At 39.2% G+C, this 16,597-nt stretch overlaps 1 protein-coding gene across 2 annotated transcripts in view; it reads left to right on the forward strand.

The window, feature by feature from the left end:
* The window catches only part of LOC131787283 (nuclear pore complex protein Nup85), a 54,136-nt gene that overhangs the window by 21,410 nt on the left and 16,129 nt on the right, over positions 1-16,597 (forward strand). For both annotated transcript variants that reach the window (XM_066170922.1, XM_059104379.2), the window contains exons 19-20: positions 11,440-11,525; positions 15,572-15,603. In XM_066170922.1, coding sequence (XP_066027019.1) covers positions 11,440-11,525; positions 15,572-15,603 — 118 coding nt within the window. The remainder of the gene's footprint in view (positions 1-11,439; positions 11,526-15,571; positions 15,604-16,597) is intronic.

Here is a 16,597-nt window from a genome sequence, read left to right on the forward strand (position 1 = left end):
TGCCTAGAGTAATTGGTAACAAAGGGACGTTCAATGCATTCCCAAAACGTGCAGTTTTTGAGGATAAAAGGAAGTAGAAGGGAATTGTAACAGCGGGCGAAGATAACACTTAGTCCCACAAGGTGAATAAGGTAACACGAAGGAAATTTTGAAAGCGCTCGTTTCATTTTCAAAGTATTTTACATGCTTTGGCGCGAATTAAGTTATCGAATTGTTACTTTCTAGTCACCTTTAACTCCGAAAGCTTGATTTTAGGATTTAGATTACTGTTACTCTTCATGGCTGTGATTATACCTTCTCTTATGACCTAAACATGGTTAAAGCTGTTTTGTTGAACTTCTTAGGAGCTTTTTAAAGTTCCAATTTGGCTCTTTGAAAGTACAAGTTTACGATTACTTGACTTACGGAAATTCAGTTTTTCACTATTCTGTGGCTGATTTTCATTCAGGTAAACCTGGTTAAACTAAACTTGCTTTGCTGGTGTGAATGGGATATAAGACTACTTTCTCGAGTGCATTAGTTTTGTAGTCGAGTGTTGAGGCTATACGAGGTCTAAGTGCAAATAATTAGTTTTATTGACGAATTTTCTAGGTTGTAGAGAAGTGTTGACTGCAGTACAGCCATATTTTTAGCGAGCGAGCGCTCAGTCCAAAATCCATCGTGTTGAAATTGTAAAGCAGAGGAAAATGCCAAATGTCTCTTGAGAGGGTGAATGATAGGCAAGAGAAAAGCAGAGGGAGGGATTAGGAGCCGCCCTCGTTGTTTTTCCCGCTTTTCTAACAGCTCGCAGCTGTAAGTTTGCGTTTTCAGTGGCTCCTTTAGATAATTTTATTTGTTCTAAGTGCCTTTTGCGATAAATTGGTTTTAGTTGCCCAACGACATTCGAAAAGATGCAATTATATGCGGTAGGCTGGGATTTGACATTACGGATACAAAATAAAGTCATGACATCGTCGCCAAAAGGCTAAACTCGAAGTTAAAACTGTAGCTTTAGTTTCAGTGGAAGGGCTAGTTTTTGCTGCCTCGTACGATTTCGCAAACATCTACAAAAAGCATATTTGAACGACCATCGTTGGTCTTTTGGCGAAGGAAGTTCTTCTTGATTTAGAACTTGTGTTTAATCGATGTTTCCCGATACAACTTCGTGGTTACTTGTCACATTACATTTTTCGGGAAACAACCTAAACTTTACGACATAATCTTACCCTCTAAACAGACTCCACATGGAGTATAATGCTACTGTTGGTCAATTTTCTACGTAATCTCGCGTACTTTGACTTTTACTTATATGATCCTTTTCTCCTAGTTCAATGTATTTTTTTCTTTTTCGGAGAACGGAAACCGAAAGATATCTTTGGTTAAGGTCTATATTTTAAAACTTCGAGAAGTTTTTATTTAGAATCTTTAAGCGTTATGATAGCGGAGCTCGCAGAGCGTAGCCCCATAATTATACAAAATAGTAGTAACCCATCAAGCCGAAAAAATTTGGATGTACGACCGTACAACCGCACGACCGACTGTACAAGGTGCTACTTTTAGCATGCGCGGCCACGCAACTGTACCACGGGCACTATCTAATAATCAGTCCTCTACACGGACACGGAGAAGTTGCGAATGAAAATCCATTTATATTACCACGCACTTTATCCATAGTAGGGGCTTTAATTTTGTTGAAGAGACGTGCGGAAAAAAAAATGCGAGCTCCGCTTTTAGGCTTGCCTAAATCTTTATATTACTCGAATTACACGAAGACAGGGGGTATAGAGAAGTTTGAACGGATTGCCACCGCTTTGAAAACCGTACTTTTTTATTCTTGTAAATCAAAAAATTCATGCACGCTCGTGAGCGTCATGGAAAAAGTACAACATCGAATATTTGAGGTTAGATATAGTGTATAGGCTTGTCTATTGACGACATTCTAAGTTACATAATTCTTCGCCTGGCTTAACAAGCCATTCCTCGTCAGTTCGCCTAACTGTTCATTTATTTTGTGTCTCAAACAACAGAACACTCTTAAGTATTAAGGAAAAAGTACAATAATGAACCTGAGCTTAAATGTAACGCATAGACTTGTCCATTGATGATAATCTCAGTTATGTAATTACTTCGCCTGGCTTAACAAGCCATTCCTCGTCAGTTCGCCTAACTGTTCATTTGTTTTGTGGCTCGAAGCGCTGAAACAACAGTTCGTAAAAATCCAGAGGTTTGAAAATATCCAGGTATAGGGAGTGCTGTTTTTCAGTCGTCAGTGTAGACATAGCCTCTTGCACATCGTTAGGAAGGTACTCAAATATCTCTTCCGATATTGTCATCTCGGGATCTGATTGTCCGTATTTCCGCGTTCTCTTTGGGCGTTTCTTCTCCATAAACTTAGAAAATGTATGTTCTGCGGTTGAACTCATTTTCCACAACTTAAGTGTTGGCTCGAAATGTCTCGTAATCAATTCTCCTGAAATTGGCAAAGGATATGGAGTACTGGGTATTTATATTCCTATTGCTAGCACCAACGCACCAATCAAAAGCTTTCTTTTGCTGATAGGATTAAGAGCGAATACTGAAAATATCCAAATATTAGGCCTGGCGTAGAGTTGTAGGGTGAAGATTGTTTTTATTTCTAAGTAAGATATGGTTATTGAATAAAATTAGAGATGAATAACAACCTTATAAATCATAAATAACCATCTCTTTGAAGAACAAGGATCAAATCACGCTTGAAAGCAGTTCTCAAATAATCCGTTGATTTTTCAACACTTATAAAAGTTAATTAGTATCCTCAAATAAGGTATGGTCCAGAAAACTAACGAGACAAACAACGTTTGACATGTAAACAGCCGTCCTTATATGCAGATGAAATTAGCCCAGGAGGGCAAGAAAAGTAAGCGTAAGACTCGGAATATCTTATTCCCCACTTCCGATTGTGGGAACTCCTTTTCAGCACATTTACTAATTGGAAAACAACCTTGAAGTAAGGAGTGGGCGGAGGCGTAGAGTTCCTTAGTGACATTGATTTTTATTTCCAAATAAGGTATTGTTCCAAAATGATTCTAGAGGTGAAAAACAAAGCGTAAACATCAAAGGAAAAGTAAACGTTGAAAACAGTTCGCAAATAATCCGTTTATTTTTTAATAATTGGGAAGCTAATTAGTATCTCCAAATAAGGTATGGTCTAGGAACTAGCGCGACTTGACACACAACACTGACATGTTAACAGCCGTCCTTTCTTGCAGATGATCCTGGGAGGGGCCAAAAAAAGTGAGAAACAGGTTTTCAGGTCCTATTTACAACTACTAGATTCAGTAGTGTTCTTAGCTGCGAGGATCTTCTAATTTCATCTCTCCACCGCAGTGCAAATATGTGAATTTTCATATATCTAAATTCTTCATTCACTTGGATGTTTATTTGTACCCAATTCATTGACCAGCTCCCAGTTGGCTTGTTAGCTCAATTGGTAGAGCGCTGCACCGGTATCGCAGAGGTCATGGGTTCATATCCCGTACGGGCCAAAAAAAAAAAAATTTTTTTCAGGTCCTATTTACAACTACTAGTTTCAGTAGTGTTCTTAGCTGCGAGGATCTTCTAATTTCATCTCTCCACCGCAGTGCAAATATGTGAATTTTCATATATCTAAATTCTTCAAACACAGAGACATCTTCAAAATTCACATTTGTTACCAAGCAATGCTCGATTTCAATTTTAAATTGAAGTAGAGAAATAGAGCCTGAAAAGCCTGAAATTGTGAAATTTATGTCTATTGTACTTCCATGTTCATGCGAATTTAGTGGGGATTTGGTAAGGTTTTGTAAACAGCCGTCCTTATATGCAGATGAAATTAGCCCAGGAGGGGCCAAGGGAAAAGTTGAAAACAACACAGACAGCTTCGAAATTCACGTCGGTTGGAAAACAACGCTCGATTACAATTTTGAATTGAACTATTAATGTAGATAAAGAAAAAAACCTGAAAGTGAAATTTATGTCTAATGTACTTCTATCTATGTGTGGATTTGTTAAGGTGTAGTGTAGGGACTGATTGGCGATTAAATAAATTTAAAATCGCCCTCCGATGAGGCTTAGAACTTTCCATGCTGCTTAACATTAAAAGGGAAATGAATGTAGTTATCATGTTTTTCGTCGTGTTTCTAGGCTGGGAGTTTTTCTTTGTCCTATGCTCATGACGAAACGAAAGAAAGGCATCTTTCTCCATTCCATTATGGAGCTCAAAATGTACCATCTTTTCTTATCATATTAACTCACACGACACTTTCGACATTGCTGCTTGAGGCAGTATGCAGTTATATTAATGTTCTATTAGTAAGATCTTCCAAGAGATATGCGTAATGAACGTTAATAGGCTGCGTTACGATTTGTGCATCTCTGAAAAAAAAGCCCTGATTTGTCAATTTGCAATTTCTTGTGCTCCATTGATGTTTTTCTACTCTTGCGAGAACCTAATTTACGACTGCTTTAACGACCCACAACGAATTCAAAATAGTGACCATCATTATTCCGCATTAGCTAAGCCTAGGCGTAGGGTTCGGAATATTTTACATTTACTAATTGGAAAACAACCTTGAAGTAAAGAGTGGGCGGAGGCGTAGAGTTCCTTAGTGACCCTGATTTTTATTTTCAAATAAGGTGTTGTTCCAAAATGATTTTGAAGATGAAAAACAAAGCGTAAACATCAAAGGAAAAGTAAACGTTGAAAAACAGTTTTTTTGTAGAACAAGGAGAAAATCACTCCTGAAAACAGTTCTCAAATAATCCGTTGATTTTTCAATAATTTTAGGAAGCTAATTAGTATCTCCAAATAAGGTATGGTTCAGGAACTAGCGCGACTTGACACACAAAACTGACAGGTAAACAGCCGTACTTTCCTGCAGATGATCCTGGGAGGGGCCAAAAAAAGTGAGAAACAACACAGAGACATCTTCAAAATTCACATTTGTTACAAAGCAATGCTCGATTTCAATTTTAAATTGAAATAGAGAAATAGAGCCCTAAAAGCCTGAAATTGTGAAATTTATGTCTAATGTACTTCCATGTCCATGCGAATTTAATGGGGATTTGGTAAGGTTCAGGGTTAGGACAGATTGGGGATTGGCGATTTTTTGTGCTGCGGAAATACGTTTAAAATTGCGGTTCGTTGTGGCTAAGAACTTTCCATACTGCTTAACAGTAAAAATGAAATGAAGGTTGTTTATATGTTTTTCGTCTTGGTCGATTAGGGAGTCAATGAGCTCTGATAAGAGCTCCCGATCAGAAAAGTTTGTCGGTCGATCGCCGAATCCATAACCTCTGATAAGAGCTCCCGATCGTAATAAGTTTGTTGGTCGATTGGGGAGTTTTCTTGGTGATCGGGCAGTCAATGAGCTCTAATAAGAGCTTCCGGTCGCAAAAGGTTTGTTGGTCGATAGGGGAAAGAATGAGCTCCGATAAGAGCTACCGATCACAAACGTTTGTTGGTTGAACTCTAATAAGAGATCCCAATTTAGTTGGTAACACATCAAGCCAAGAAAATTTGGCTATGACGTCATAACGCACGTCCGTCTGTAAGCCCGTCCGTGCCTTCAAAAGCGATTAAAAAATGACAAAATCAATCAAAGCAAACTTTACATGGCAAAAAGGAAACAAAGTGCAACTGCTACTACTTCAGGCGATGTGTTTACTTAAACTCAGACCTTCCCAAATTGATATTGACAATTCTTTTTGTATTTCAATGATGGTTTACAGAAAAAATTTACTTCGTTCAACTAACTTTCTACGCGGATTAAATTAACATTAAAATCAATGCTTGATTTAATTGAAGCTTCAAAACATGTTTCTGACAATTCTATTTTTCCTTGAAATGTAGTTTAAGGAAGATTTTCCGTTGATTCAATTTAACTTTCCAGTTAAAACTGAGCGAAGCAACTATGAAGGAAATCCTTCCCAATTTGGAAAAAGGCTATGTTCAGTTAAATACTTTTGATATCTCTCTAAAAAGAGCACAGGACAAAGAAAAAAATCCCAGCGTAGTGACAAAGAAAGGTATAATTGGTTAAGGTCTATGTTTTAAAAAGTTCGAGAAATTTTTATTTAAAATCTTCAAGTGTTATGATACTCGAATATTACAGTTACACAAAGGCAGGGGTTTAGAGAAGTTTGAAAGGATTACTACCGCTTTGAAAAACCGTACTTCTATATTCTTGCAAATCAAATAGTTCCTGCACTCTCGTGAGTGTCATGGAAAAAGTGCAGCATTGAATATTTGAGGTAAGATGTAGTTCATAGACTCGTCCACCGAGGACATTCTTAGTTACTTAATCACTTCGCCTGGCCATTCTTCGTCAGTTCTCCAAACTGTTCATTTATTTTGTGGCTCGAAGCTCTTAAACAACAGTTCGTAGAAATCCAGAGGTTTGAAAATATCCAGGTATAGGGAGTGCTGTTTTTCAGTCGTCAGTGTAGACATAGCCTCTTGCACATCGTTAGGAAGGTACTTAAATATCTCTTCTGGTATTGTCATCTCGGGATCTGATTGTCCGTATTTCCGCGTTCTCTCTGGGCGTTTCTTCTCCATAGACGTAGAAAATGTATGTTTTACGGTTGCACTCATTTTCCACAGCTTCGGTAAAATATTGAAGTGTTGGCTCGAAATGTCTCGTAATCAATTCTCATGAAATAGGCAAGGCATATGGAGTACTTGGTATTTATATCCCTATTACTAGCAACAACGCACCAATTAAAAGCTTCCTTTTGCTAATAGGATTAGGAACCAATAGTAAAAATAAGTGGGCGCGGCGTAGAATTGTTGAGCGTTAGCCCTTCGTCAAAGCAACAGACGAAGGGCTAACGCTCGAAATGTCAGCTTTTAAACTCTTTCTATGGTGGCTAATTTCCGAAGCTTGTTTTGATCTGAAAGTTCTTCTTTTAAATAATTTTTAGAGAGATTTCAACGGCATTGAACTGAGCACAGCTTTTTCTAAGTTGGAAAGGTGTTTTTCCAAGTTTGCTTTGCTTAGTTAGGAAATAAAGACTGGGTGGAGGCGAAAGTAATCAGCCGCAAGTTAAATAACGCAAGTATCACAATGAATTAAGCGTTTAAGTCTCGAGAACATAAAAAATAACCAGCAACTAAAGAAGCTCTCTTTGGTTTTACAAATTCTCTTTATAAGGACCTGGGAAATGTATGGAGAACAGTAAGGAGAATATACATACTGATGTTAGGGTTTAAGAAGTTGGAAATAAGAACTCTTGATAACAAAATTGGAGATGAAAGTGGGCTAGGTCAGAGCAATTAAGTACAAATTAGCACAACGGAATATTGCAAAACACCAGAAATCAATCGGTTCAGTACGAAAACAGTTATAGAAACTCCTTGTCGGCACATTTTCAAATGGGAAAACAACCTTGGAGTAAAGAGTTGTCGGAGGCGAAGGTTTCCTGGGTAGTGTTGATTTTCATTTCCAAGTAAGGTGTTGTTCTCAAGTAAAATTAAGGATGAAAAACAAAGCGTAAACATCAAAGGAAAACTAAGACTTTAAAAACAGTATTTTTCACAGAACAAGGAGCAAATCACTTTGAGAACAGTCCTCAAATAATCCGTTGATTTTTCAGTAATTAGGAAGTTAATTAATATCTCCAAATAAGGTATGGTTCAGGAAACTAACGAAACAAGACAAACAACACTGATATGTAAACAGCCGTCCTTATATGCAGATGAATTTAGCTCAGGAGGGGCAAGAAAAGTTGAAAACAACACAAAGACAGCTTCAAAATTCACATCAGTTGGAAAACAACGCTCGATTACAATTTTGAATTGAACTATTAAAATAGAAAAAGTCAAAAACCTGAAAGTGGAATTTATATCTAATGTACTTCTATATCCATAAAAATTTAGTGTGGATTTGTTAAGGTTTAGTGTTTGGACTGATTGGCGATTATCAATTTTTTGAACATGCGGAAATAAAGTTAAAGTTGCGGTTCGTTGCGGCGATTCATAAAGGGCCTGTTAGACAGGGCCTACTTGTGGATGGTTGGCTTTCAAAACTTTCCAGGGTGCGACCTTTTCTTTGAATCTGAAAGTTCTTTAAATCTTTTTTAGAAAGATATCAACAGCACTCAACAGAGCATAGCTTTTTTCGAAATTTGGGTGGAGGCGAAAGTAATCAGCCGCAAGTTAAATGACGCAGTTATCGCAATTAATCGAATGCTTTAGTCTCGAGAATATAGGAAATAACTAGCAACTAAAGAAGCTCTCGTTGGTTTTACAAATTCTTCATGTTAGAACCTAAGAAATGTGTAGAGAACAGTATGGAGGAAACGCATGATGATGTTGGGGTTTAAAGGGTCAAGAAGGCAGAAATAAGAACTTTTGATAAAGACGTTAGCAATGAAAACAAAATTTGGTAAGGTTAGTGAGGATTTTGTAAGGTTAAGGGTTAGGACTGATTGAGGATTAGGGATTGACGAATTTTTGTGCTGCGGAATTACATTTTAAAATTGCGGTCCATTGTGGCGTAGAACTTTCCATGCTGCTTAACATTAAAAAGTATATAAACGTAGTTTGCTTCAATTGAATAGTTTAATTGTGTAGTTCGCTTCAATAAACGAAGTTCACTTTTATTGATTTTGCCGTTTCTTAGTCGCTTTTGAAGTGAAGAATTATATTTGAATCATCGAAGGCACGGACGGGCTTACAGACGGACGTGCGTTATGGTGTCATAGCCAAATTTTCTTGGCTTGTGATGTGTTACCAACTCTTCTCAGTCCTAGGCCTACGCTGAGCGCGTATTTGTCGCGTCGCGCGAGCTCAGCTATTCACGATCGATTATTAACTTAGACACTATTTTATAAACAACGAGCGATAGTCGTTAAACTACCTGGACGGGTTTTTTGTGAGTGGTGTTACGTAGTTCTGATTCACGATTTATCTGTATACTTTAAGCTCAGTCCATTTTTAAGTCTAGAATCATGATCGCATTGAGGAATGGGAGACTGGGAGCTGCATTGGTATGGCGACCAACAAACTTTTGTGATCGGGAGTTCTCCTCAGAGCTCATTGCCTCCTCAATCGACCGATAAACCCATTACCATCGTTAGCTCTAATCAGAGCTCATGGTCTCCCCGATCCACCAACAAACTTTTGCGACCGGGAGCTCTTATTAGAGCTCACTGACTCCCCGATCGAGCAGGAAACTTCTTGCGATCGGGAGCTCTTATCAGAGCTCTATGACTCCCCGAGTTAACAAGACAATTTTGTGATCGGGAGCACTTGTCAGAGCTCTATGACTCCCCGAGTTAACAAGACAATTTTGTGATCGGGAGCACTTTTCAGAGCTCATTGCCTCCCCAATCGACCAATAAACCTATTGCGATCGGTAGCTCTTATCAGAGCTCATGGTCTCCCCGATCGACCAACAAACTTTTGTGATTGGAAGCTGTTATCATAGCTCATTGACTCCCTAATTGACCAACACACTTCTCACGATCGGGAGCTCATATCAGAGCTCATGGACTCCCGATCAGTAAACAACCTATACTTTACGACGTAATCCGACCCTGTGAACAAACTTCACATGGAGTAAAATGCTACTGTTAGTCAATTTTCTTCTTAATTTCACGTACTTTGACTTTTTCTAATATGATCCTTTTCTCATAGTTCAATGTATTTTCCCCTTTTCGGATAGCAGAAACCGAAAGATATCTTTGGTTAAGGTCTATGTTTTAAAACTTATATAGTAAGTATAGAGGGTATAGAGAAATTTAAACGGATTACTTTCACTTTGAAAAACCGTACTTCTTTATTCTTGCAAATCAAAAACGTCTTGCAGGCTCGTGAGCGTCATAGAAAAAGTACAACATTGAATTTGACTTTAGATATAGAGTATAGACTTGTCCGCCGACGACACTCTCAGCTACGTCATTACTTCGCCTGGGTTAACAAGCCATTCCTCTTCAGTTCTCTTAACTGTTCATTTTATTTTGTAACTCGATGTGCTTGAACAATAGCTCGTAGAAATCCAGAGGTTTGAAAATATCCAGGTACAGGGAGTACTGTTTTTCAGCCGTCAGTGTAGACATAGCCTCTTGCACATCGCTAGGAAGGTACTTAAATATCTCTTCCGGTATTGTCATCTTGGGATCTGATTGTCCGTATTTCCGCGTTCGCTTTGGGCGTTTCTTCTCCATAGACGTAGAAAATGTATGTTTTACGGTTGCACTCATTTTCCACGGCTTCGGTAAAATATGGAAGTGTTGGTTCGAAATGTCTCGTAATCCAGTTCATAAAGTTGACAAAGGATATGGAGTACTGGTTATTTATGTTCTTATTACTAACACCCACGTACCAATCAAAAACATCGAAGCACACGGGCGTGGCTTAGAGTTGTTGCGCTCTTACGTAGGGCTGACGCTCGAAACGTCAGCTTGTAAAATCTTTAGGGTGGCTAATTTACGTAATTAACTCGGCTGATAATACTAAATTACCCTGTTAAAATCTCTCACCGACGCAGCACCACAATTTCTTCATAAACGTGACCCCTTTATCAATTCATAAAGGGACCTGTTAGAAAGGGCTTACGCGTGGATGGTTGGCTTTCAAACCTTTTCCTGTTGCGACTTTTTTTTTTATCTCAAAGTTGTTTAAATGTATTTTTAGAGAGATATCAAGAGCATTCCACTGAGCACAGCTTTTTTTAAATTGGGAAGGGTTTAGCTCGAAATAAGGACTGGGTGCAGGCGAAAGTAATCAGGCGCAAGTTATCACAATGAATCAAATGCTTCAGCTCTTGATGGTTTTACAAACTCTCCTTGTTAGAACCTAGGAAATGTATGGAGAATATGCATAATGTGGTTAAGGTTTAAATGGGAAGAAGGCGAAAATAAGAACTCTTGATAAAGACGTAAACAATGAGAGCAAAATATGAAATAAAAATGGTCGAAGGTCGAAGTAATTAAGTACAAATTAATAACAGATGTAGTTAGCACAACAGAACGCTGCAAAACACCACAAATTAATCGAAAACAGTCATGGGAACTCCCTCTAAGCACATTTTCAAATTGGAAAACAACCGTAAAGTAAAGAGTGGGCGGAGGCGCAAGGTTCTTGGGTGAGGTTGGTTTTTATTTTCAAGTAAGGTATTGTTCCAAAATGAAATTAGAGATGAAAAACAAAGCGTAAACTTCAAAGGAAAAGCAAGAGTTGAAAAAAAATTTTTTTTAGAACAGGGAGTAAATTTCTCTTGAAAACAGTTCTAAAATAATCCGCTAACTCTTCTTAGTTCTGGGCCAACGCTGTGCGCGCACTTCTCGCGTCGCGAGAGCTTCGCTACTCACGATCGATTATCATCTTAGACACCATTTTATGGAAAACGAGTGTTACCCGTTAAACCATCTGGACGGGTTTTGTGAGTACTGTTACGTTGTTCTGATTCACGTTTTGTTTTATCTGTATACTTTTAGCTCAGTCCATTTGTAAGACTATGAGCATGAACGCGTTGAGGAATGGGAGACTGGGAGCTGCATTGGCTTGGTGCCTTAGATCTAAGGTAAGGGCAAACAGTTAGATGTAAAAGTCTGCTAATAAATGAAACTTATACAGGCTGCCTCTTATATTCTTACAAGGGCCTTAGGTTTAAATAAATTAATGGACCTCGAGATTTATCAGTTAGTGGATTTTTTGAAGTTAAAGTATTGTGTCTTTCGCCGTCTTGTCTCTTTCCAAAGAGGTTGGCTAGATTTAGTATACTGTTTTTCATAAAAGGAAAATGCTGAACTCTGATCGAATAACCCCGACACAATTCCATCCAACAATTATCGATCGAAAGAGTCACTTCATTAAACAGTTGCAGCAGTTTAGAGTTATGTTGGTGAAAGAACGAGAAATATGTGGCACTTTCTTTAAGTCTCTCACAGCTGTTTCGAGTTGAGAGTCAACTACTTGCTTATTCCTCACAGGGAGGGTTACCTTACCCTGGCGCTAAACCTATACCTATCTATGTTTAAAGGATGTGTCGGAAGGTTCGCGCAGGGTTCTTAGGGATCTATTCCCCCTACTCTCTCATTTATCAACTCAGGCATCACACTTGAAATTTTCCTTAATACTCACCACTTGCCTGATTGGTATTATATTGATATCGTCACCGTAGAAACTGTTTGCTTGGTAGTCCCCAGTCTCAGCACACCAGGCTGCGACCGTTTTAATCACCATGGGTCATAGTAAATCTTTGCGATAACATGCAGCAGGCCTTACTGTTATTACTTATTATTATTTGGTACGTAAGGTAGTTCCGAGGTCAATCCAAGCGTTTTGATTGTTCTTACTCTGTCAGGATTTTACCATACGCGCAGAAACGGTCATAAGCCGTGTATAGTTGTTCGCGAAAACCAGTCAATCAAAAATTATCAAGTTTGGTCCACGTGCCATGAAATAAACTATTTACTAACCTCGTTTGCTAGAGCTGCACAGCGGAATATTGGCCCTCGATCGTTTTTATGCGGACGTCGCTGCGCTCGGTCCGTACTGCCACGACCTCGGGCTTATATTCCCCAGTGCGGCCCTCACGCTTGGTTAGTAAGAAGTTAGTATTTGTGGTCTATAGTCGAGGAGAAGAATCTCAAAAAAGGCACTACGCATCACCCCCGTTACACAAAAGGTTTGACAAGGGATTACGATAGGCTGATACCCAGAGATCATCGTTGTGTTAGTCATAGTCACAATTTGCGGGGTCAGTGACTTGCTGCACACTGATTTTTAAGAGGGTGGGGGTACATTTGGAAGTATCAATATTTATGGTTCAGGAACGGTTTTCGCAATATCTCCAAAACTACTCAACCAAGTGTTAAAATCGTTTTTTAACTTTTGCAGTCATTAAATGTGGGATAAATGCGGTCGGTTGAACTGTCGCAGTGGTTGCTAAGGAAACCAAGATAAACTTGGTTTTATAAAATATAATAAAAACTGCCTTTTAAATTATTATTTCGTATCGATTTGCAATGAAAGAGAACGATCATAATCAATGTGGGTCAATTGTTGATGTGGTGCTGCTAATTTTCTTAGTTCATAAAAGAAAGAATAAACGGCAGATGTTGTTGGCTCGATAGCTCAAGAGAAAAGTATGTTTAAAAAGGAGGTTGGTCATGGTCACTAGATTTGGGATACAGCTGTTCCATTATTGGGTGGACTGACGTGACTGAACTTGATATTCTCACTCATTAACTTCATAGCTTATCAGAGTTTATTGACTCCCTAATCTACCAACAAACTTCTTTCGATCGGAAGTTCTAATCAGAGCTCAAGGATTCCCCAATCGACCTACAAACTTCTTGCGATCGGGAACTCTTATCACAGCTCATGGACTCCCTGATCGACCGAAAAACTTTTATGATCGGGAGCACTTATCACAGCTCATAAACTCCCCGATCGACCAACAAACTTTTGTGACCGGAAGCTCTTATGAGAGCTCATTGACTCCCCAATCGACCAACAAACCTCTTGCTATCGGGAGCTCTTATTAGAGCTCATTGACTCCTCGACTGACCATCAAACCTCTTGCGATCGGGAACTCATTTCAGAGCTCATGAACTCCCTGATCGACCAACAAACGTATTGTTATCGGGAGCTCTTATCAGAGCTCATGGACTCCCCGATCGACCAACAAAACTTTTGTGATCGGGAGCTCTCATCAGAGCTCATTGATTCCCAAATCGACCAACAAACTTCTCGCGATCGGGAGCTCTTATCAGATCTCATGGGCTCCGTAATCGATCCTCAAACTTTTGTATTCAGGAGATCTTATCGGAGCTCATTGACTCCCCGTTCGACCAACAAACGTCTTACGATCGAGAGCTCTTATTAGAGCTTATTGACAGCCCGATCGACCAGCAAACTTCTTGTGATCGGCAGCTCTTATCAGACTTCACTGACTCCCCCATCGACCAATAAACTTTTGTTATCGGGAGCTCTTATTAGAGCTCATTGCCTCTCTAATCGACCGACAAACCTATCACGATCGGGAGCTCTTATCAGAGCTCATTGACTCCCCTGTTGAGCATAAAACATTTGCGATTGAGAGCTCTTATCGGAGCTCATTTACTCCCCGACCGACCAAAGAACTTTTGAGTCGGGAGCTCTTCTCAGAGTTCATTGATTTCCCGATCGACCAACAAACTTTTGCGATCTGGAGCTGTTATTAGAGCTCACTGACTCCCAATCAAGCACCAAACTTGTGTGATCGGGAGCTCTTATCAGAGCTCAATGACTACCCGATCGACCGACAAACTTTTGCAATCGGCAGCTGTTGTTGTCGGGAGCTGTTATAAGAGCTCATCTACTACCCAAACGACCCGCAAACTTCTTGTGATCAGGAGCTGTTAGCAGAGCTCGTTGACTCCTCAACTGACCAATAAGCTACTTGTCAGTGCTCATTGACTCCCTCATCGACAACAACCTGCAATCGGGAGCTGAATTTCTTTTGCCTTTGCCTATAAAGCAAGATTAATGGTAAGGTATTCTTGGAGTGAACAACGTCTGTCATTTATTGTTTTCAGCATTTTCGACTATTTCATAAAATCACGTTTGTTCTTGGTTTTCTCAGCAGTTTTTTCCACGGAAACGGTTCACCAACCAACCAAAATTATCCCACATTAAGTAACTACCAATGTTACATCACTCCTCCAAATTTTATTTTATTTGGTTGAGCAGTTCCAGATGTATTGCAGTAAAGTTCCTGAAAACATAAATATTGGCACTTCCAAAAGTACTTCCCTCCCCCAAACAGCAAGTCACTAACCTCACAATTAGTGACTACAACTAGCATCGTGATGATCTCTGGGTATAAGGCTATCCGAATCTGATGTCAAACCTTTTGTGTAGTGGGATGCTGCGAGGTTGTCTTTCTCTGGCTTCTCCTCCTCGGCTACTAAAGTTAAAGTGAGTACTTGTCTGCGTATAAAGTATCGAGGATGTTTCCTGAACTTTCATAAACGACTGCGATAGCTGGTTATTGGTTTACTTTGTCATGTGATCTTGCGCGAAATGTCGTGGCCATTATTTTATTCCTGGTTAGATTATACAATTTAGGTTGTCAAATGGAGATTTTGAAAGAAGATAAGCTCGGAGCTGGAGTAGACGGGCTAGAATATGTCTAATTTGCGTAACTGGCGGGTTCGGCGGCTGTTTTCACGGCTCCGCTGCTTGACGCTTCAAAGCGTAGAAAAAATCCAATGGCTACACAGACAAGAATATGCCAAAAGCGATCTGAACAGGGGTAATTAGGGTTTAAATTGATTGACACGGATTACAGATTCACTCCGATCTCGTTATGTAAACAATTCACATTATCAGCTTCATAAAACCAAATTATTTTGCACTACCCCCACTATCCTAGTTTCCTGAGAACCTTATCCCTTTTATTCGCGGATTACTAATGGAAAACTTGAAATGCTTCTGCAAGCTCTTTCATGAGCACAACGTAAGAGCAATTTCCTCCATCTGACCTATGACACGAACCTTGACTGTAATAATCTGGGTAAATCGTAAACGCACCAGTTTGTTAAATGCTAACTCTCTTACGTTGTTTTATTTTATGTTTAGGACTCTACATTTGCAGCTTTTATTTCAGAAAGGTATGAATAATTCTTCACGGTGTTGGTTATCTCTTTTGTTAAATTGGAGTGTAGCATGGAGAATGATTATGCATGACTTTTCGACCTTAGGAGACCTTCGAGCCAATTATTCTGGTACGATTTTCGCTTACCATCATCGGATGTGATCTAATTAGGACACAACTGCGATAAGAATCGTGTCGTCTAAATCGTTATTAAGGTGGCTGGAGACAGTTTTCAGAAACGGCTACTGACTATATTCAAAGCGCCCAAAACCAAACTTTCCCCTTTCGCAGTGGGACCAATTTCACGCATGTGTTGACCAAAGGATTGAAGTTTCAAAAAGTGGGCGTGGCATAACAATCGCAGTTACTATTGTTATGCCAACGTTATGGAGAAGTCCCGTTAAACAGTATTTGGGAACAGTCTCGAAAATTCCACGGTAGATTATCCCCAAACTTCAGAATTTTCCCATTTTAAGATAGGGCTTCGCAGCTGAGTGAATTTAAACAAATGAAATCTAGCTGTTTCATAATTACTATGCCGCTAAGGTTACATTTGATTTAACTGCTGTGACATGACACTGTTTACGAAAATAACTCTAAATCACGTTCTATCTAATAGATTATAATTTTTATTCAAAGGGGGCGCAAATAAACATGAAAATGGCGACCATACGTTAAACGCAGTCCCGAGCGCAGTTCAGTGACATTTTTCCTTCTGAAATAGCCTTGGAGACCAGGCTCTGGAGCATACCATTACCAAAGATGCCTAGATATTATCATTGCCACTTCTGCTCAAGGCAGATTCCAATTTGAGCTTTTGTATCTTGAGAAACATTTCTGTAGAAAATTGAATGTTTTAGTCCGTTGGAGCGCTTTTTGATCGAATGCCGAAAAACCAAAACCAGGTAATTTCATTTGCCAATCAGATAAAAGGAAATTCACCAGCGGCCAATGAAAACTCAGAGTAAAAACAAGCGGAATTAATTAAAAAAACGCAGGAAAACGCGAGT

This window comes from Pocillopora verrucosa, chromosome 8, assembly GCF_036669915.1.
Source record: "Pocillopora verrucosa isolate sample1 chromosome 8, ASM3666991v2, whole genome shotgun sequence".
NCBI classification, from domain to species: Eukaryota; Metazoa; Cnidaria; class Anthozoa; order Scleractinia; family Pocilloporidae; genus Pocillopora; species Pocillopora verrucosa.